The following is a 22,595-nucleotide window of genomic DNA, read 5'->3' as shown; positions in this document are numbered from 1 at the left end:
TAATAATAATTTCAGTATTTATAGACTTCAGAAAATAGTGATGGCGCATATTTCGGCGAGGTTAGTCGAATCGCCAATTAATTCGGCGATTCCTTTGGTGTAGTTCGTCGCCATCTTGCACTAGCCTTCAGCGTCATCGTGCTCTGTGTCATTAGGCGGTATAGTACTGCTTCACGGAACTATTCGGCAAAGCGTCGACTGCTTCTTTCATCGCCTTTTTGATCCTTCTCCTTCAGGGCTTCGCGTACTGGAACAAAGGGCGGAGTGCGTCCCTTCGGCGAGTCGCCAAGTGTGCTTGGCGATACGCAGGCTTCAAGTTCTTCGTTCTTTACAGCCTTTTTGTTCCTTTTTGTTCCTTTTTGTGCTTAAGTGTCCATGCTTCCACCAAAACTTCAAATACCTGAAACTTAAGAGTTTTCGTCAGATATTGAGACAAAATAAGCATTTGCAGACACTATTTCTATCAAAATAAAGCCCTAAATGAGTCCAATTTGTGAACTCATCAAAGGAGAACATAACTATCAAACCTGAATTGAAAATAAACGCTATAGAAAGGGATTTGAGCACTCAAGCAACATAAATTTCCAGCAAGCAGCAGTTGGAAAACATAAAAAAAGCATAAACGAGGTGAGGAAAAGATCCCAGGAAGCTAAGGTTCAACAAACTTCTGGTTCAAATGATGAACTAAAAATAAAACATATAGCTCTTTTTCTCAACATATCTTCTGTTGTTTGTCATTCATGTATAGACACATCAATGTGAAGAAAAAGAAAAAAATTAATAATGGTATGTGAACTTTCTCATTAGCAGGAGGATTTAGCAGTAGCGGTGGACAAGCTTGCAGAATGCCAGAAAACAATTGCATTCCTTGGGAAACAACTACAATATCTAGCTACTCTGATAGACATTTCAAATCTTCCTAGTGGAGGATCAGTTGTGTTCCAACTAAAATAAAAATAAAAAATTACAGAATCTAGAACAAAAATAAAGGGGAAGCACCTGCAACTTATTCCTATCAAAATCAATACCAACAATAACAATGAAGCCCAAAAAAGAGAAATGTTTGCTAGATCGAGATACAGAATTTTATCTAGATTTGTATAAAATAAACACAACAACAATATAAAATTAAGAAATCGAGTTCACAAGAAATCTCCATTCCCTTTTGAGGAGATGTCACCAAAAGGGGCAAGAACCTTCAGATTTTTCAACCACTTAGCAAATCATAAAACCTTCATGTCAATTATCATAAGGGAATGAAGAAAACTAAGTCATCCAATGTTAACCATTCTCCTAAATTATTTGAGAAGTAAGAAAAGATATAGGCATTACTGGGATCATCAACTCGTGTGTTATCAATAGTAAGAAGAGATATAACGTGCAGTGGACCAAGACTTAAAAGAACACAACAATTGAAAGTAATAACACCAACCACAAATGAGGAGATAACTACAACTCTAAAGGGGATCAATGATCAGAACGCACCTGGGGATCAATAGTAAGAATATTGAACTTACATGCACGATTTGAGCTCGTTCACCAACAAAAGATTTTCCATCATGACCATGTGTATGGACGTGCAAATGTATCTCACTTGGTGTTAGATCTCGACCATTTTTAATAGCCTATACAAGAAAAATAATTAAAGTACATGAAAATATAAAAGCATGGTATAGTGTAATTCGAGACCATATGTGTGTGAGAGTGAAACACATATAAAACTTGAAGACGTATTAGCAGAAACTGTTCTGTGCTAAAAGATTTAAGTATTAATGGTGTCCCTCAATTACAGTAAATTCTAATCATGGAGTAATTTATCTTTTGTTTAAAATTTATCCAAAATACAATAAAACATTGTCATCCTTGTGTAGTTGGTTGCATATAAGGTTAGCTAGGAGACACATCTACATGTATTTGTTAGTTCATAACAGAGTAAGGTTAGCTAGGAGCGAGACACATCCACATCAACACTACATCGACATTAACAAATATTTTTTCCTGTTCACAAAACACTAGAACATCCTTAGTCACTGGACACAAGTAAATGAAGGGTGCATGAAAATATACTTACAAGTCTCTTACGATGCTCTCCAATGGTAATAGAGCCTCCTGTGTGAGTTCCTTTGGCAACTGCATTCTCACCGCCACAACGATTTCTTGAATTTATTTTTGACTTTTCAATAACTTCAGGATTTTCCAAATACTCATCCAACTTTCCCATGTTTCTTCTGGAATATATTTTGGCCCTTCACCTTCTTTTTTTAAGCCAAAAATGAAATTGTTGTACCTTATCGTTGCCTTCCTACGCCATTGTATCTTCACTTCACTATCAATAGAAAGATCCCAATAGAATTCCTTCTGAAATAATTTTATAAATAACAACATCAGTATCCAAACTATAAAACTGATGAAACTTCTTATTTAAAATGGTGAAATATTATACCTCGAATTCTCCTAGATAAAAATCTTTTGTTTCTTGTGGGACACTTTTCCAATTAGTTCCCTTAGGATCAAGCTCAGTCTTGAAAGACTCACATATTCGGCTAGAGCAAGTACTTGAAGGTTCCAACCTGAAAAAGTTTGAAGATATCATATGAACTCTATGATAAATAGTATAATAATAATAATAATAATAATAATAGTGCAAGCACAAACTAACCTAACAGCAAAAAGAAAAATAAGCGTCCGCTGTCCAGGGTTACTATTGCTCTCACAGTCACCTATTATGTTATTCTGACTTAGATGTAAAGTCACCTATTATGTTTCTCTGATCACTAGATGCACCCTCACTTATTGTGTTGCTCTTATTAGGTATTACAGGGGCTGGTTCAAGATGAACTGATGGCGTACTAATTAATGTTGTGACATTTTTTACATGGACATCTAACTTCTTCACCACTCATGTGATTTCTGTGAGAACATGCAATCTTGAGAAAGTCATTGACACCAGTTATAAAACTAGAATTAATAGCCCCTCGGCCATCCAACCTCTCGTACATCCAACTACGCTTTAGATTATTCATACTCTTATTTAATGTTAAAATAAACAAGACAATTAGAGTTATCCAAAAAATTAGAACTTAAGCAATAACATAATAGTTTAGCAAAAACAATTGAAACCACAAAAAAGAATGACAAGCAAAAGTGTTTACAAAGAATTAGAACTTTAATAGAACACAAAACATGTTAGAACGCAACACCAATGCTTATATAAACCATTTAGTCTACAGGTTCTAAAGTAATAAAAGGTTGTAGTTATACATAACCTATTATGCTTTTGCTTGTAATCAAAGAGGAAGAAATTTTTTCGACTGAAACAATTTTGGTGATGGAGATTTTCATTTAAATGTTTGATTTTTATATAAAGAAATAATACAGCAAAATGAACAAAAGGCAATCAAGAAAGTTTGTATATAGTCGTGATTCTTAAGATATTCTTCAATAACTTGTTAACAACTTTAACCCAAACCCACATTATAAACAATGTTTACTATATTCAACCATAATTCTTAAACTTGCAACAGTTGGACAATTCAACCAATTACTCAAGTAAAAGGTAATGAAAGGCAACGACAATCAAATAAAGAAGTATAACACAAAATCATATACGACATCTTGGTTGAGTTCAAATACAATACATAAAAATTATTGTAAAAAGAAATGCATACGAATAGAAAAGAAATATGAACAGAAATGCATATAGAATAGAGATACAATGAAATATATAAATAAAATAGACTTAATATATGAATAGTCATTCCCTCACAAATTCTTTATTTGAATATCTTTGTTTTGTTCGTTCTACAGATATAGATTAAACTGTCTTTCTTGGCACCATCCCTATTCTGATGGCTCAGTACAAGACCGACGGAAGAGAAGAGGTGAAAAGGCTAGCGAGGCAGAATTCTTTTTCTCTTTCATAGCGCCGCACAATGGAGACATTGTAGTGCTAGACCAGATTTACCAGCGGACAGTTGAAAAAATGATACGACCCAGGACCAATTCTGGTTCTTCTTTCTATCAAAATAAATCGAATTCGAAAGCACACCACCCTTCTTTACTTTACAACCAACCTCCGACCCAAGGTGCTTTTAGAAAAGGTCAGCGGGGCAATAAAAAAGACTTGCTTTTGACGCCCCACTGTGCCGACTAGCAGCGGGATGCTACTTACGAGCTGGTCAGGCATAGGTTCCGGTCACTCTTTCGATGCTATGCCATTGTGGTGGCATGGGAACCGCCGAATGGGGGCAGTTTTCATCTCATCGCTGGCGTGTGGAAGACTAGTGCATCCAAGCACAGCGCAGCCAAGAGGGTCCAAGATTGCTTCGCCGTATGGGACGGACATCGATCTTCGCTTCTACAAGGCCTGGTCGACTCTTTGTAGGAGCCTTCCTTTAACAAGGGGCGCAGCAGGCTTCCTTTCCTTTACCCTTAAACAGTTAGAGCCTCTTCTCTTATCAGTCGTTTCAGTCAGTTCCTTTTCGGTTAGCTACTTAGGATGAATCACACAGAGGCGATCTCAAACATAAGAATACAATATTTTCAAGAGACAGAAGGCCTAAGAGAGATGGGGAACTTCTCTCCTATAAATCTTCTTTGCACGAGCTTTTGTAAGCCCCGAAACAGACTCCAACTACATGTGTGAAGCATCATGCCATTTCAAATCAAACAAGTGAAGAAGCCATAATCTTCATAAGCAGACGTGTGAGTCTAGCTTTCAATTAGCGAAGAAGGAAGGAGGCAAAGCAAGGCTTTCTTCTTTCTTTCAGAGTGAGAAAGGGAAAGCAAACGAATCGAAGCGGGCAGGCTTGAAAGGTCCTTTGAGGCTCGTCAATGGCTTGGCTTCAGGTCGCGAATGGAAGCACGGATTAGCGGGTGTCCTCTTGACTCAGTCATAGTCTCGCCTGGTACGCACTTGAAGCCTATGTTCACTAGATAAATTGAAAAGGGTATGGTAGTGATCTCACTCCACGCATTGCACACTTTGTTCATTCAAGCTGGCCAGAGCTAGGTTCAAGATAGAGAGGGAGAGCCCTTCCATTTCTTTGATGCACACGACTTTTTCACGGAGTCTGCTTCCACAGTTGCTTGAGCGACAACCACCTTGCGTCCCAACCTTCTCGACTTTCTTTGGTGCCAAAGACCAATGACTAGTTAACCAGGAAAACAACTATTCTTCTAGACGAGAAGAGCGAGTCTCAGTCCGGGGTGAGAAGCCAATAGGAAGCTTGCTATGGGGACGAACCGAGGAAGGGCGATGGATATGTTATCAGCCAATGCATCTTCTTGCTACCCCTCAACTACTTCAGGGGACTTCTTCTTTTTGGTTAACAACTTATGTTGGGCTAACTAAGCCCACTATCCTACAGGGCCCCTCTTGTGTCGGGTTAAGGCTCCACCTCATCTTGGGTTAAGGGCTTAGTTGAACCCAATTTCTTCACTTGTAGTCTAGGGCTTTGCTTGGCATTGGGCTTCGATATAACTTGTTTTCCTGGTCTTGAATTAAACCTTTGCTCTCCTAATTCAGTCTATAGGTTTTGGTTTAGGTTCAATCTTAGTTGTTTAGCTTAGGTCCATCAATCAATCTCTCATAAACCCCTAAGCTGAATCTATATGGGGCCGGCCAAAAATTCCTTGTAACCCTCTAAGAGGGTAAGGGTAGTGAGGCTTAGATTCCATAGAGTTCAACCTGCATTGGGCTTTAGTTAAGCCTACATCCATTTTAGTAGAAAAGGATCTTTTATGTAGCCCAACTCATAGAGAGTTCTGTCACTTGGTCTGAACCCATTTCTTCTATTCCTATGATTGTTCAGTGATGGGTTTTCTCCTTTTAGGATTAGGTTTCTATCCCGTGTTGTGCTAAGCTCATTTCTCTTTTTAGGTCTTACCTTTTGTACTTAAGATATTGCATACCCTGCAAGTCATTCATTATCCACACATGTCATACATCTTTCATATAGGATGATCTTAGAAAGCACCTAAGTGTTGGACATTTGCATGATACAGGTAAACCAATCGCTCTAGGTTAAAAACCAAACGACTTTCTCAAACTAATACTGCAGATCGACATCGGGGGTGGCTGTGACGCTTCCTGTTGAGTACAGTACACAATTCAGACTTTAAGTTCGTTTACACAGTATGAGAAAGACAATTCTAAAGAATGGGACTAAGCAACTTTTTTAGATTTCATTCTTTAATATAACATCAACATAACAATAACATTATAAAGCAATATAGGCATTTATCCCATCCATCCACCGAGAAAAACACCTGCCTTACACTAAAAGTTCACGCGCTTCTTTATTCAAAACAAAAAAACATTCTGAAATGAACCCACATATAAAAGTGGGCTGGTCTGCTCATTATTTGTGTTCGTACATTTTTTAATTATTGCAATACAAGTAAGACCTCCACTATACTAGTTATGGAGAGGATTCGTGCCGGATGGAACACGGCGCTTCGAACCATAGACTACTGTTGCTGGAATGAAACGAAGCTTTGGAACAGAATTATGCTTCTTGCTAGGCCCTGATGGCGGAACTGGCATTTTGGGGGGGAAGAAAGCGGCCCCCTTTTGCGGCAGAGTAGAAAGCTGAGCTTTCCCTCGCGTAGCTCCATTCAGAAAGAACACAAAAAGGAGAAAGAACATTATTTCGCGGATTCTTGCCATCACTGCTGGAAAACCCATTTTTCTGTAGGCATCCATCGGGTCCGAGATTATATACTGCTGCAGAAACTGAATCGAGGGGGTTGGTTGAAAGGTAAGGATAGCGTGATTGGCCGATTGGTTAGAAGGTAAGGATAGCACGATTAACTAGTTTCGGGTCTCTTGGATCATGGGCCAGAGCTACTTGGGTTTAGCCCGCTGAACATCATTTGGATGGGCTCGGATCCTTTGCATGATTTCATATTGGGATAAATGTCTATATTGCTTTATTATGCTTCTTGCTAGGCCCTGATGGCGGAACTGGCATTTTGGGGGGGAAGAAAGCGGCCCCCTTTTGCGGCAGAGTAGAAAGCTGAGCTTTCCCTCGCGTAGCTCCATTCAGAAAGAACACAAAAAGGAGAAAGAACATTATTTCACAGATTCTTACCATCACTGCTGGAAAACCCATTTTTCTGTAGGCATCCATCGGGTCCGAGATTATATACTGCTGCAGAAACTGAATCGAGGGGGTTGGTTGAAAGGTAAGGATAGCGTGATTGGCCGATTGGTTAGAAGGTAAGGCTAGCACGATTAACTAATTTCGGGTCTCTTGGATCATGGGCCAGAGCTACTTGGGTTTAGCCTGCTGAACATCATTTGGATGGGCTCGGATCCTTTGCATGATTTCATATACCTTTGACGGGCTTTGAATTTGGACAGATCTGGATGGCCTTCTTGCATGGACTTGGGCTTGCTTTGATGATGGGCAGGCCTTTTCTTCGCATAGGCCTTCCCTATAGTACTGGGGCTAACGCGCTAGGTCGAGCGGTCGCCGAAGCTTGCTTGTTAGTATAAAACTAACGAAACCTCAAACCAACCAATATCAAGACTACTCGGGCATACTTAGCTTTTCCTCCTAAGATAAGAGCTTTCCACCAAGCTTGTCACTTTTATAAACCTCTTCACTAATTACCTAGTAACTTTTAAAAATGAATTTCCACTAGGGTAAAGTAAAATAAAGGGAAGATGAAAAAACGACTACCCTAGCCTAGTAAGTAGTTGTCTATTTCGCGTGCCCTTCCTGTACTGACTTATACTGACTTACTGTATACCGCTGTTAGTGGACTGGTCTATTGCTGTAGTATGCTGCTTACCAGTTATGCCGAAGAGAAGAATATGGAGGATTGATCCTATTCACTGCTAATCGTGCAGTTTCCTTCCAATGATAAGGCTTTCGGGCAGTGGAAGTGTTAAGGTCTTCCACTTGAGTTCCCTTGTCAGTTGGGGTTCTAACAGTAGGAGCGCCAAGGTAAGCCCTTGCAGCCATTGAGATATATCTAGTGGAAATGCCAGTTTCCAGCTATCCGCTTCAAGTCTTTCGTTCTGCCAGCAAGCTGGTGCTTGCAGCCTGTGGGTTAGACTGCCCTAAAGCGAGTAGGAGTTTACTCACATGCAGTTGGAAAGTTTGAAAGCAGAGAAGGGGTCTTCATTTCAAATGGGCTTTGATAGATCTTTGAAATTGGAAAGATGCTCAGTCCACTCTCTTTTCGATCCAGTTACAGTTGGAGTAGTTAGCTCATCTAGTTCCCCCTCTTTCTCTCTTTCCTGCAGTTTGAGTTTTAGTTGTCTTTCCTGTCAATCTCGGCGAGCCAGTCTTAGTAGTTGCCCTAATAGGAGGAGGGCCCTATAATAGTTGATAGTCTTACTTCCATGGAGTGGTAGAAAGCGAAATAGGGATAAATTTGACATCATGTCCTATCTTATATCGATTTTGCTCTTTTTGTCTTTCTGTGCCATCTTCAGGCGATCGAAGACTTTATCTAAGAGGTGGATTTCCCTCGATAGTCGAGCATATTATATAGGATGGATACGAGTGGGCCAGGCGAGTGAATAGGTATCAGGCCAGGTTACTTTTTTGAGAGTCCTAAAGAGGCTACCTAAACGATCGTTGAAAGGCTTAAGAGAGGTCAGGAAGGACAAATCAAAGAGAAGGGTGGTTCGTAGATCAGTATAAGTATGAACTTCAGCGTGAAGTGGTCGGGTTCACTCTTTATAGAGGAAGGGATTCGTGTACTAATTGCTTGCCTTAGCTTCTATATCCCTCACTCGATAGATCTTATTTGTTAGAATGAATTCCTTATTGCTCTAAACGAGCTACATGACTCAGGTAGCCTGTCTCCAGAACCTCCACTTCCCACATCGAGCTTAGAAACCCGGTCTTTTTCATTAAAAAAGAAAGATTTTAGCAATCCTCATCAAGGAAGGGGTCCCATCGCACATCCGATTCATGAACAGAGGATTCATAAACAGACAGGCTTGACATTCCTTAGAAAGCGGAAAAGAGAGGATTTGCAAGAAAAAGTCGAATAGACTGACCTACGAGCAAAAGTCTTGGAAGAGTGAGCGCAGGGAAGGATATTTCTTTTAATAAAGAAGTCGATTTTCAAACTCACTTAAGACCGTTCGTGATCCCCACTTCACTCCTATTCCATTCCTTTCGACTCGCAATCACAATAGCCGTACAGTCGAATAGTTGAGTTAGACGGGGGATAACGGTCGAACTATCAAAGAGGTCCGCTACCAAAGAATTAGGAGTTATAACATTCATAAAAGAAAGAAAAAACCAATATAGGAACTTCAACTAAGAAAGAAGAAGAATAAGAAGAATTGCTTAAGTAAGGTAGTCGCTTCTTTTTTTCGGTATACCGCTCTGCGAGCAGAGCGAATTAACATAAATCTTTCCGAATATCATGAATATCCTTCGCCCCCTATCTCCTCATCTTCCTATTTATAAGCCACAGCTTACTTCGACGTTTTCAATTTCCCATAGAATCTCCGGAGCTTTCCTAGCCACTATAGTTTTCTTTTTTTATCTTCTTTGTCTGAAAATAGGTTTGATTTGCTTCACCTATGAGAATTTCTACCAATTCTTCTTTTATTCATCAAAGCTCATCCTAATCTCTGTCGAGACTACTGCCTTAGCCCTGTCCTATCATCTGTATAATGGAGTTCGTCATTTATTGACGGATTTTTCGGGATTTTTCTTTCTTAGAATTGGAAGAAAAAGATTGAAATGACTGTGAAAAATTGAACCTATACCTTTCTTTTAGATTGAAACTCCAAATTATTCTTTTCTTATAAAATGTTTATTATTTGTTGATAGATCTAAAGCTTATGCCGTAGAAGCTGACATCAGGCTATTGGCCTTTTATCTGCATCTTCCCTCGTAGAGTGGCGTCTTTTATAAGAAAAGACTTTCTCAGTGGAACTTAAAAAAAAAAAAGTTTGGGCTCTTTTTTTGGTTGACTTTTAGCCACGCGCGGCGGCTATGCGCATGTGTCCCAAAGTGACGTATATTTTTTGGTAATGGGTATACTCGAGAGAAAGGGTTTGGAATTCGACCTCCCCTTATACGCACTAAAAGGGGGTAATGGACTTCTTTTTAGTTTAGGATCCCCTTTCTACATTCAATTATTTATTAAGCCTGGTGTGGAATCACCATCATTACACATTCATTCTTGGTCTGGCTGCTGGTCTAGCGAGCCTTCCAAGCCGCCTAGAGTGCAGCCTGCCTGCTGAAGACCGTAACATAAGTAACTCAGTGCTCCATACGGGGAAATGAAAGCAGAATTCGTTCGGATCCTCCCACATGTTCAATCTTTTTTTAGCGGTTTCCCCAGAGATCTTTATCATTAATGCAACCTTCATTTTGCTCATTCATGGAGTTGTATTTAGTACCTCTAAGAAATATGATTATCCACTGTTAGTCAGTAATGTGGGTTGGCTTGGATTACTTAGTGTTGCGCGTCTAGGAGGGCAGCGCGCTTTGGGATGCGGAGGGAATATTATCGTTCAGCTCCCTAACCTAAAGCGGCACCAGGTTTGGACCGCTGGGAACCGTAGCATGGGGGGACATCTAATCCTTTTGACGCCACAAGGCTGGCTAATCGTACGCAGCAGGCTCGAATACCCCTGGTTCTGGAAGGCACATGAGTCTGAACGCTATGTTGAATGTGCGACCGAGACTACACTACGTAGGTACCTGTGCAGGTGAGGCGTCGGTCAGTCCTAGAAACGGCAGCAACGGCGCGAAGAGTTAACGACCGGACATGCTGCACCCTAGGGATCACCAGGCAGCTCTTTCGCTCTATAGGGATCGGGGGGCCATAGCACAATTCTTCTTGGAGGAGGGTTGTTTTCCCGGGTGACTGATCCTGCCATAATGTACTTCTACCTATTATAGCACCGGCAACCGAAGTCGAGCATACATACGACGATCTTCATGCGTGAATAGCCGGGAGGAAAGAAAGGGCGGTAGATGATAATGAGAAAGGGCGTCGCGTCTGGACGGGCGAATGGATAAGCGAAAGGTGTCATGCCATGGAGTGGGGAATAGCCCTCGTCTCATGTAAGACAACTAAATGCACCTCGAGGTGCTGCCGAGGAACTGAAGGACCTTCTCGAGCACAGGATAGGTAATTGAGAGATAGAGCTAGCCTATTCGTTATGAGAAATCAATGCTCCGGGACAAATATAGCTTACCTACGGCACATGGCTTTCTATCGTAAAGCCAAAGACGCCACAAGACAAGGTACAACTGTTGGGAAGGGGACATGATCAATAGAACCTGGCTGGATCCGGGCTGGGATAGTGGCGCCCATTCTTAACCAGTTCCGAAAGGGTTCGCTCATGCTGGAGGGAGCATCCCCACTTAGTGATCGGTCCGCTAGTTCACGCAAATCCGAAGAAGTTATCACGGACGAGCCACATGCAGGGAAACTTGCACGTGTGGTTCTGGCCGGGCTTTCCTGAGGTATCTAATAACCTTGCTTCTGCTCGCCGCTGGCGCACCTCTCCTAACTATTGCCCATTTATTCTGGAATAATCTTTTTAGGAGGGACAATTTTACATATTTCTGCCAAATCCTTCTATTATTAAGTACGGCTGGTACCATTTCGATGTGTTTCAATTCTTTCGAACAAGAGAGGTTTGATGCTTTTGAATCCATTGTATTAATTCCACTTCCTACTCGCGGTATGCTCTTTATGATCTCGGCTTATGATTCAATTGCCATGTATTTAGCTATTGAGCCTCAAAGTTTATGTTTTTATGTGATCGCAGCATCAAAAAGAAAGTCTGAATTTTCTACGGAAGCCGGCTCGAAATATTTGATCTTAGGTGCATTTCCCTCTGGAATATTATTGTTTGGGTACGACCGGACAACTACCGATATCTATTAATATCTTTTCTTAGAATGTTCTTTATAAATATATATCTATCTATCTATATCGTAAACTATCGGATCGGGTATTACTTAGATGTGAAACTTGCAGACCTCATAGGTTGTAATATTTATCTTACGGGGGGAACGAAATCAAAGAATATATAGACTGGTAGAGGCCCTCTATGTAGTTGTCTATCTAGGGCGATCGATCTACATCTTTCCCCATAGCCCTGGGGCTGTGTCTCGATCTCCTATGTGTGAAATATAAGGGACTAGTTCCTATAGAGATTCCCCTTGGTCTAATTCCACGCCTTACGACGAAAGGGGAGTCGGCGTGGCGTAAAGTGAAGATTGGGGGGAGTAGAAAAATTCCCTTATGGGGTATTCCGAAGGTGTAACCTAGGCAACGAAAAAGAGGCCCGATACTTCAACTAGAGGAGCGACCCGTTGGTTCACCAAACCCTGACCCAGCGTCACACATTCTCCAGTTTCGAAGGGATCCAGTGCCCAACTACCGACTCCTCCCGGAATTGCGTTATCGGAGCCGAGCCAGGAATGGTCGTTACTGGACACCCACCACTTTTCACCGGTTAGAGAGGCCCTCTTTAATACATTAAGAAAAGATATTCACAGGGGCCAGAATGACTCGGTCATAGGAATTTAGAACACCTAGGTGCTGGTAAACGAAAACCACCTCGACCGGATCAGAGTAAACAACAATGTCGAATCAGGCCGCCCTTTGCCTTTAAAGAATTCACACGCGGCCACCAGCTTTCCCAAAATAAGGGGAGATCTGCTGCTTACTGCTCACGGAAACATCCGACCTATACTATAGTCAAGTCGTTCGCCTATCTTTCTGATCTCCTTTCCTTCTATTCATCATATTTTTGGCTTTTGACCCAGTGAAAAATGGGGTTGATGGTGTTGGCTAAAAAAGGGGGAGAGAGGAGAGCCTTAGGGTATGCTCACTTCTGCATTTTTGTTTAGGTTCTTGAGATTCTCAATCGCTCTTTTTAGTGGGGAGGAATAGTACGTGAATGGCGGTTCTCAGACGAGGGAATCATTCCTCTCTAAAAATATAAATAATAAGCTATAATCTTTCTATTGATAGAGCTTTCACGTCTGCGCATAGAATCCTTTTTTGCCCTTCCATTCTGTTCTTACGGTAGTTGGGTCGGAATCCGTGTGATGGTTCGAAAGTCGTTTCAAATATTCTTCGCATCCCCAGAGAGATAGATTGTTGCCATTGTGCCTTGGTCGTCAAAAGAAAGGGGCACGAACAGCCTTAAAGTACTGTTCCATGTCCCAGAGGTCTTCGAGCCTTGGCATTTCGAATCCCGTTGAATGGCTGTGGTTCCGGGACTCAAGTCTGGAGTCGCCAGGTGAGACATTCGGTTCACGAACCGGAAACCTATCTCCACAGCAAGCTCCTCATGGAAACCTATCTCCACAGCAAACTCCCCAATTTGACCCGGTCCGTCACGCTTTGGACATCGCCACCGGGATCGTTGAGGCCCCATGAAGACGGTTCTACTTCACTAGGAAGACGCGGTACTCATTAGCGAGCGTCTGGTGACCAACGATTCCGGATTCCCCTGCCTTTTTGCCATAGTCTACACTTGTCCGTCCAAATGGTCGACCTTGCCATCAAGTTGGGTCACTCGATCCTTGAGTGTTTCCTTAACAACAGTCGCCGCTGACAACACTCCACTGCTATCGTCATGTACATGGTACAACAAGAAGAGAATTAGCAGAAATCGATAGGTTTTTACCCAAAACTCCGCTCTGATACCTCCTAAAGAAAAATAGGCACGCGCACGGGTAGAGAGTCTGCCTGAGTCGTGCGGCCCCAGGTAACGCCTAGTTTAGTGTTGCACCTGGGTTCCGCCTTCTCTTTGTCGAGTTTTGCTTCTGATCTCTCTCTGAGTCTCTAGTTCGTTACCTTCTACTACCGATCTTCTCCCTCTGCTGCTACTGGAGCTACTGGATATCGACCTAAGAGATACTAGACCGGGTGCGAGAGGAAGGGATGCTGCTATTGATGGACCGGTGCTACCTCTGGATCTAAGAATCATGGAAGACGTAATTGAAATATGCACCTGGAATTAAATCACATTGGTAGAAAGAGCCGGAAAGGAAAAAGAGGAGGAAAGAAGCAAGGGACTGAGCGACGAAGCGAGGTTTGGAACCCTTCAATTACAAAGTGGAGGATGTCTCTCACAATGGGTAGGATTACATCCTATTTATTGCATTCATATACCTTTAAACTCCAATAATTAGTAATTTAACACAACATAAATCAAATAAGCAAAATATTCATCATTATAAAACAAAAGTAGTTTAAAATTACACCATCAAAATACTAATGTTTTGAAGTGTTATTAGATGCTCCAAAATCAACAAGATGTCCAAAAATAGAAGATCCGAAAATGATGTATAATCAATGTTTTATCCATCATCATTGTTACTTCCATCTGAACATTTCTACTCTATGCTTTGTCTATCATCATGCCTGAATAAAAAAGAGAAACAAGTCTTAGATATCTCAGAGTGTAACAAGTCTAATGTGTTCATATGTAAATGTGAAATTAAGAGATCCCTTACCTTGTTTAATTGAGCAAAAAATAAGTGCAACTTGAAATATTCTCACAATCTCACAACTTGGACAAGAGTACAACAATAAAGTGACATTCACCCGAAGCACATTGACACATTCATATAATTTAAAGTGGCAAGAGTACAACAATAGAAACAAAAGGCAGAATAGCAATTTTCATACATGTAGGTGGATTTTTAAATTAGATCGGTTAGTCCGAGAAGAGTGGACACTCAAATCTTTAGGTCTAAATCAAGTGAGTCGAAAACTTAGAAATCATGCAAGATATTAAGCTTCAACATAAAAGCTAATGAGGAAAATACAAATATTTATAACGGTCATACCTGTGGAGGTGCAAATAAGTGAGCAAACTCTTCAGGGATTTTTCCTATGTTTCTTTGATATAAGCTAAGTAGCGCATTTAATTGTGATTTCATACTCGCCATCTCTTGCTGCCACTCTGGAGTTGAAGTGCTAGTGCAAGATGAACTCACATTAACACAGTTAAATCTCTTAGATGTCTGTTTGAATGCCATAGTTGGAACAACACCCAAGCCTAATCCTCGAACACGGCCGGGATGTTCGGGACCAAGAACTATACCAAGTGAATCATTAGGTGAAATTTCAGCAATACTTTCTAGCCTTTGACTTCAGATTTCTTCAATTTTTCCTGTGCAAATGAAAATTTATATTTTAAGTTTGCCCAAATTATAACGGTACAACCATCCTTAATCAGAGCTGATATACAATGAAAGTATCTACACTCAACGAATAGTTTAAGCAATGGAATAAACTCTTTACAACTAAGCCTCAATTCAAACAAGTTGCTATCTCAAACAACCATAATAAGCAGAGAAGCATAATGTAAGAGAGGGTAAACGATAGTAATCATCTCTTGCTTGAAATATATAATGTAGATTAGGGATCATAGTTTTTCATTTTTGTGGTTGCTGTAAGCCACAAGAGAGAGTATATCAGAGGATACTTAGGACAAAAGGTGTATTGGTATAATTATTATAGGACCAAATCACAAAACAAGAATAGTTGATGGTGTTATTTCATGACATTATATTGTTGCAACAGCTCTAACAGAAATCATAGAACACTACAAGAAGTTGCACTTACAGATATGGAAAGGGACATGTTCAAAATAAATACCAATTGATAATGTATAGGAAGAATACTTACCCCAATCTCCCTAGCCGCTTCAGTTACATAACTTCCATCTTTTCTCTTATGAGTTTCAGTCCACATTTTGCCTCGATCAACATCTTTTCCCTTTGCCTTCTGAAATTTTAAAATTGTAAAACATTAGTAAGTAATTAAGAACATACTTATCTAAGCACATTGTACTAAACTACCATTTCAGCTCTTCTTCTAGCCAAACTCTTAGCACCTCCGGTATGAGGAATTTGATTTTGTCGAATCTGTTGATTCTTCTTGCAAAGTTTCTACAATTTAAATAAGAACAATAAAAAAGATAATGATCAAATTCATGTTAGTTGCTGAGAAGGTTATAACTTTACTCGTGAATAAGACATCAAGTTGATAGGTAAATATTGTAGTATTTTAAACAAGTTGTGGTGAAAATTTAAATTACAGTAAAATATCATTTTTATGTACCTATAACGTCGACAAGCCAACCACGATTGTCTTCAGCGCCTTTATATTTAATTGGTTGTGAAGAAACTCCATCCAAAGTAGATGGAACGGCAGATTGTGAAGACACACCATCAGATGATAAAGATGGAACATGTTGACTTTGTTTTTTATTGTGATGATGAAGAAGATGAAGCTTGAGCCTGAGGTTGAGACTGTGATGACTATCCGGGAGCAAGTGAAGAACTCTCGACTGATTTGAACATATTTTTATACGGATTTTGCTTCGGCATCTGCGCATACATATTTAAAAAGTTGTAAATTTGCACACATTAGCCAATTCCATAGATAATTAAGATAGCATCAAGTTTTAAATTTATAACACCCTAATATGTTAAGTAACTAACCTTTCGAGGAAATCAATGAAGTCTTTATTAACTATCTTCTCTATATCCGTACTTAACAACTTTTTCCTTCAACCACCTTCGTATATGATGTTTAAATTCAATATTAATAAGATCATTACCACTCTAAAAAAATCAACATTACAAGAACAACAAAACAATAGAAAATTCAGATTAGCTACCAACAGTGTATTAGCTACAAAAATCAAAATCAACTCTTACACCACCTTAACTAGATTAATTACAACCCTAGAAGGAATAATCACCCAACACTTGTGTATTTAGATTTGTCAGTTCCAATATTACAAGTTCAATGTGCAAAATTTGTATGCAGAAGTCGTTTCCTGTTCTGATTTTACAACACTAAAACAATATGTAAAATTTTCTGATTCAACTCATCCCCTCAAAACATTATATAGAGTTAATGTTCCATGTTTCGACTCTAAGTAAGAAATTCACTGTACATATTGCATCAGTTCCATAAAGTTAACAAAATCAATCACATAAAAATATCAATTACAGTAGCCTTCTACATTGAATAACCCCATTTTTAACCTAATAATTGAATTATACAAAAAAAATAACAAAATGTAACTCAAATCTAAATGAATAAAAAAACTAACAAACACTTGAATCCTACATGCATGAACCGTAACAAATCTCTACTATCTCATGAACTCTAACAAATAGAAAAGAGAATACAGAGATTGAAAAATAATCTAACAAAAAGCTTACCTGGTGATGGCAAGTGCTTTGCTGGAGAGCGAAAATTCAAATTGAAATTGAAATTGAGAAGCCTATACTTGTATATATGAGCTATATATATTGCTTATCCACAGTGACGCCATGATCGACATTTGATTTGGGCGATTGATTTGAGGATATTGAGAGCTTACCGGAGCTGATTTGGGGATAGTCATGAAAAGATGGTTTGGGAATGAAAAGTATCCGACTGATTTGAGTAAATTGATTCTTTGTAATTAAGGAAAAGAGATAATGAAATAAAAGAGAATCATAATTAAGGAAAATGGAGTTTTTAAATGAAATTAAGGAAAAGAAATAAATGAAATTAAGGAAAAGATGCTTACGTATAAAATGAAAGGAAATCTGTTTTAAAAAATTTAAAATTTCGAATAGCGGTTCAAAACGTCGTAATTTTGGTAATAACCGCTATTATTGGAATATTTAATATGACGTGTAGAAAAATGTCGTATTATTTGACGTTTGCGGCGGTTCTATGAAACCGTCGTAATATAACCGCCGCAATATTTTTGTTTTTTTGTAGTGACACCTTGTACACAAAAAATCTATATAAAAATACACAAGTGTCTCATATAATTAAAAAAAAAATCAATTTTTAGATCGTACTAATAAAGATGAACAAAATTTTATTTTATTTTTAAAAAGATAAATTAAATAAAGATTTTAACTTTATCAGCCGCAAATACATGAGTATCTGTGATTTGATTGGAGGCCACCAACTTTAACTAGCCATGTAATTTTTTAAAATAAAAAGAAAGTAACATTAATAGAAAAGGAATGTTTTCTCAAAAAGAAAAGAAAAAACAATTAACAAATTTTAACCTTCTTAACATTATATTCGGATCCGGCTCCCCTCCATTATCCCTTCTCTCCATTTCGTCAAGTGCACTTCTAGATGAAAGACATGTATCTTATTTAAAGTTTAAAGGTCAAGATTGTATTATATTAACAAATATCATAATCATAGTTAAGTCAATTAATTTTAGAAAACTACTCTCCAAATTTGGTAAGAATTACATTATATTTCATACAAAATTTGATATTTATTAATATCATTAATTTCATCTTATATTTTTATACTTAAATATTAAATTGTATGATATTTAAGGTGAGAATCAACATAACTAAACAATTTTATGTACTAGTAAATTTTATTCTTGAAATATTATACTATGTTGTGAAACAAAAGACAAAAGTGAAGAATTATCAATGTTGAACAAAAAAACCATAAAATAAAAGAACACGGAAACAAAACTAGAAAATAAAAAAGACAATTTTTTTTAGAATTAAACGATACCAAAATTATTCCAAGCAGAAAATGTGGCTATCGTACGTTTGAAGGAAAAGATATACGTTTTTTAAAAAATATTTTTTTATCTTCTTTTTTTTGTGAAATAAAAGAAAGCATTGTTTTAAATGCAAATTTTTTTGAAGATTATTATTTATCACATTAAATATAAATGTTTCATGTTCTACAATTTTAATATTTAAATATAAAAATATAAGATGATATTAATAAATATAAAATTTTGTATGGAATATATTGTAATTTTTACCAAATTTAGATAGTAGTTTTCTAAAATTAGTTGATTTAACTATGATTATGATATTTGTTAATATAATATAATCTTGACCTTTAAACTTTAAATAAGACATGCGTCTCTTATCTAGATGTGCACTTGACGAAATAGAGGGAAGGGATAATGGAGGGGAGCCGGATCCCTCAAGAACATGTTCTCATCGTTATTAACAGCAGTTCAACTAATTGCCCCAATACTCCTCAAATTACTATCCACCTACCAAAATAGACAACATCAAAATAACGCAAGTTTAATTTAAATCTCATACTAATTGTGTATCTTTAAATAAGACACATGTCTCTTATCTAGAGGTGTACTTGATGAAATAGAGGGAAGAGGTAATGAAGGGGAGCCAAATCCATTATATTCATATGAGGGTTTCAGTTTCTCATAAACGAACAGAAATAAAACCATCCAAAATTAGCCATATTTAATACTAAAACTACCCATTGTTTTGGTATACCAAGGATTTATATAATAGTCAATACTGAATTTAATAAAGATAGTGAAATAAGAATTAAAAAAAATAGTAAAATAAACGATTATGTGTAAAGCAAATTTTTTAATAAAGAGTTAAAAATCCAAACAACATATCTTCCAATTTTTAATATAACATTCTTTAATTTACAATTTTACCATATAAAATCTACTTTTATATTTTAAAATTTCGTATCAAATTAAACTAACAAACAAAAGATATGCTTGCATTGTCAAGGATATGACTTGTGAGAACTCACTTTGTATATGAGACTTGGCCAAACATGTGAAACAAGTACACGTAGACATAGTTAATTACAACCACATAAATACTTGTTCAAATAGCCCTTTCCCCAGCAAACAAACCTACTCCCACTTGTTACTTTTTTTCATTCTTATTTCGACCATAAACTACCCGTGCTCATAATCAGCACACACTAATAATTACACTAATTAAAAATTGAAAAGTAGCTCTCCCTAGTATAGTATAGGCGTATTTAGGATTTTAAGATGATAGAGTGCGTTATAAAAGAAAAAGATAAATTTAAGATATAGATTTGATTAGTTTGATATTTAGGTTCTTATTACTGGAAATCATTAAAAATTTAAAATTATAGGTTCAATTTTTTTTTTAATTTATCCAAACCATTTAGAGAGGTGTTATCCAATTTTAGAAAAAAAAAAAAAAAAAACAAGATAAATAAAATATTCAAATTTCTAACCTCGCTTAGAGAGGTGCACCCAATCATCACCGCACGATATTATGTGATACTTTGAGTGTCGATTCATACATTTCTATTTCAATTTATTTTTAAAAAATATAACACTACTATATATAATTTCGAAAGGGAAGCATGGGTTCATGTGAACCTGCACCCGTAAGTCCCTCATACCAGATACTCCCTCTATAATTCAATCTATTTGCATTGATTTGGAGCAAGTATAAAAGTTAAAAATTCAAAATATTTGAAAAGGATATTCTTAAATAATCCAAATTATAAGTTATAACTAAGAAAAACAAATTAAAACAGAACATGAATGAACTTAACTTTCACGAAAAAAATATAATTACTCATCATGCCTTTTTTTTAAAAACGTTTTTGAGCATATGAAAACATTCATCTTATATAATTAATAATATGTATACACCACATTAGCTATATAACATAGTACTAACAAAATACTAAATATTGCACGTAGTTGGAGTCGCAATACATTCCTATAGTTATATTTTACGCAGTACACAACATACTAGCATACAAAGTTTTAATTTAACCATGACGTTCGGGAACTGATGGTGAACCACCACTTCCCGAACCAAAACCGCCTCCACTACCACCCGAACCACTTCCAGCTCCATAACCACCACCATGAGCCCCACCGCTTCCGTAACCATAACCATAGCCCGAACCAGACCCGCTCCCTGACCCGGAACCAAAGCCCCAGCCTCGTGCAAATCCATTAGGAGACCTACCCGAGCCCGAACCATAACCCCAACCTCCACTCGGGCTTGAACCCCAGCCCCAATTGTAATCCCAGTTAGGCCCATGAGCCGCGCCACTACCTGAGCTAGGTGATCCCATCTCGGTATTCGAGCTCATCTTCCTTCCGCCGACCGGGCTAAGGGCTAAAGAACTGGCGGAGATAGTAAAGATAATAAAGATAAAAAGAGCGAAATGGATGAATTTTGAATGCATTTTTAAGCTAATAGTACAAGGTAATGATAATGTTAGCACAAAGGGAAATGTTTTTTTTTTAAATAGTTGTTGTTTGAATGCTTTAGCTATATGCATGGAAGTTTATATATAGTAAAAAAAACTGGTATTTATTCATTGATATTTTATTTTTTCAATGTAATAAAAAAAAAAAGATTATTGATTGATTGATTGGGGCCCGGCAAGTATCCACTCGTGACACTAGGAAGGGCGTGGGCCGTAGTGAAGCACTAGTCAATAATGTGCATGCTCTCCACATGATTTGCACCACCGCCCCTTCCTACTTTTGCAATTTAAAATTCACCACAAATTTCACCATGTCTTGCCCTTTAAAGCAATTAAAATATCTTAGATAAGTCTATCATTGTGAATTCTAATCAACAAGAGATAGGAGAAAGTCAAAAGTTTAATTTTATGGATTCTGAATTTTATTTTATAATGACGATTGAAATATGAATTTTTTATCCACTTTAACACTCTCCTTCATGTTCAGGTCTCATTGGAGTGTGGTTCAAGAGTCTAGGTCTCATTGGAGTGTGGTTCAAGAGTCTAGATGAGGATGAACCTAGCTTTGATATCGTGTAAAGATATGGTGTATGGGTCTAACTTAACCCCAAAAATTAGCTCGTGGGAGAGAATTGCTCAAATATAAGCAGATTGTCAATCTCATATCTAACAATGTGAAACTTTTACACATTCTAACACAAATACACTATTTAAATTTTAAACAAAAGTTATTGAGGTGTAGAATCCATATAAGGACTTCTAGCTTGGATAACAACAAGTCACTTTGTTTCCAACTCTTCGTAAGTTTTTACTCACAATTCTACTTTCATTTTCATACCTAATATCAACTTTCAAATACTTTTTATTATTATTAATTAATTAATTAACTTAATTTATATCCAAACGCCTATTAACATGCCATTTGAAAAAAATGGCAGGTCGAAGTCCATTTGCGACACATTTTTTTATCCGAAACTGATTTTATTTATTTTCTCTGACTTCTTGAATGGGTGTGGTTAGAATCGGTTAGAAATAGATGGATCGGGCTATATACAATATTTTAGAAAAATTATAGGAGATTTGGACTAATTTGGAGTCAATATACAGAGCTGAACTCGACTTGAAAAACGTGACTATAACTAGGGGTTGCAATTTCAATCCATATTAATGAAATGAGTCCATTTTGTTCATATTTAATGACTTGCATCACTCATATTTTAATTGGTTAAATATTGGCTTCAAACTATTTTAAGCGTCTCTACAAATATGGTCAAAATGGGTTAAATATGGGTTTCCATATTGACCTATTATAGATTACTTAGTTTTTACTTCCACTCAAAATTCTTAATTGTGCTAAAAAATAAAAAAATTAATATTAATTTTTAAAAATTCAATTAATTTTCAAACTTAATTGAAAAAACAATTTATTTTTTTGTTTTTGGAAAACAAAAAAAATTAGGAGTAGGTTGGTGGAGGGGGGGTGCCCAAGGGGGTGATGGGTGCCCAGGGTGGGGGTAATTTTTATTTTTTTTCGAAACAGATTTTTTTTTGTTTTTGAGAAACAAAAAAATTTTAGGGGGTCGGTT

The 22,595-nt window shown here is 37.6% G+C and overlaps 1 protein-coding gene and 2 pseudogenes across 1 annotated transcript; all 3 read right to left on the bottom strand.

Moving 5' to 3' along the window:
* The window catches only part of LOC102604888 (uncharacterized), a 14,384-nt pseudogene extending 11,361 nt beyond the window's left edge, over nt 1-3,023 (bottom strand).
* Nucleotides 3,024-6,202: 3,179 nt separating this feature from the next.
* Nucleotides 6,203-6,838, bottom strand: LOC102604554 (uncharacterized mitochondrial protein AtMg00170/AtMg00620-like; annotated as a pseudogene).
* A 13,553-nt stretch (nt 6,839-20,391) lies between these two features.
* LOC107062779 (putative glycine-rich cell wall structural protein 1) lies at nt 20,392-21,058 on the bottom strand. The gene has a single exon (XM_015313801.1). It carries the CDS (start codon nt 20,983-20,985, stop codon nt 20,560-20,562), a length of 426 nt encoding a protein of 141 aa, XP_015169287.1. The 5' UTR covers nt 20,986-21,058; the 3' UTR covers nt 20,392-20,559.
* Between the last annotated feature and the right edge of the window lie 1,537 nt (nt 21,059-22,595).

This window comes from Solanum tuberosum, unplaced genomic scaffold (assembly GCF_000226075.1).
Source record: "Solanum tuberosum cultivar DM 1-3 516 R44 unplaced genomic scaffold, SolTub_3.0 scf00268, whole genome shotgun sequence".
Classification (NCBI taxonomy): Eukaryota; Viridiplantae; Streptophyta; class Magnoliopsida; order Solanales; family Solanaceae; genus Solanum; species Solanum tuberosum.
The sequence above is the reverse complement of the archived record's forward strand: the minus strand, read 5'-3'. Positions and strand labels throughout refer to the sequence as shown.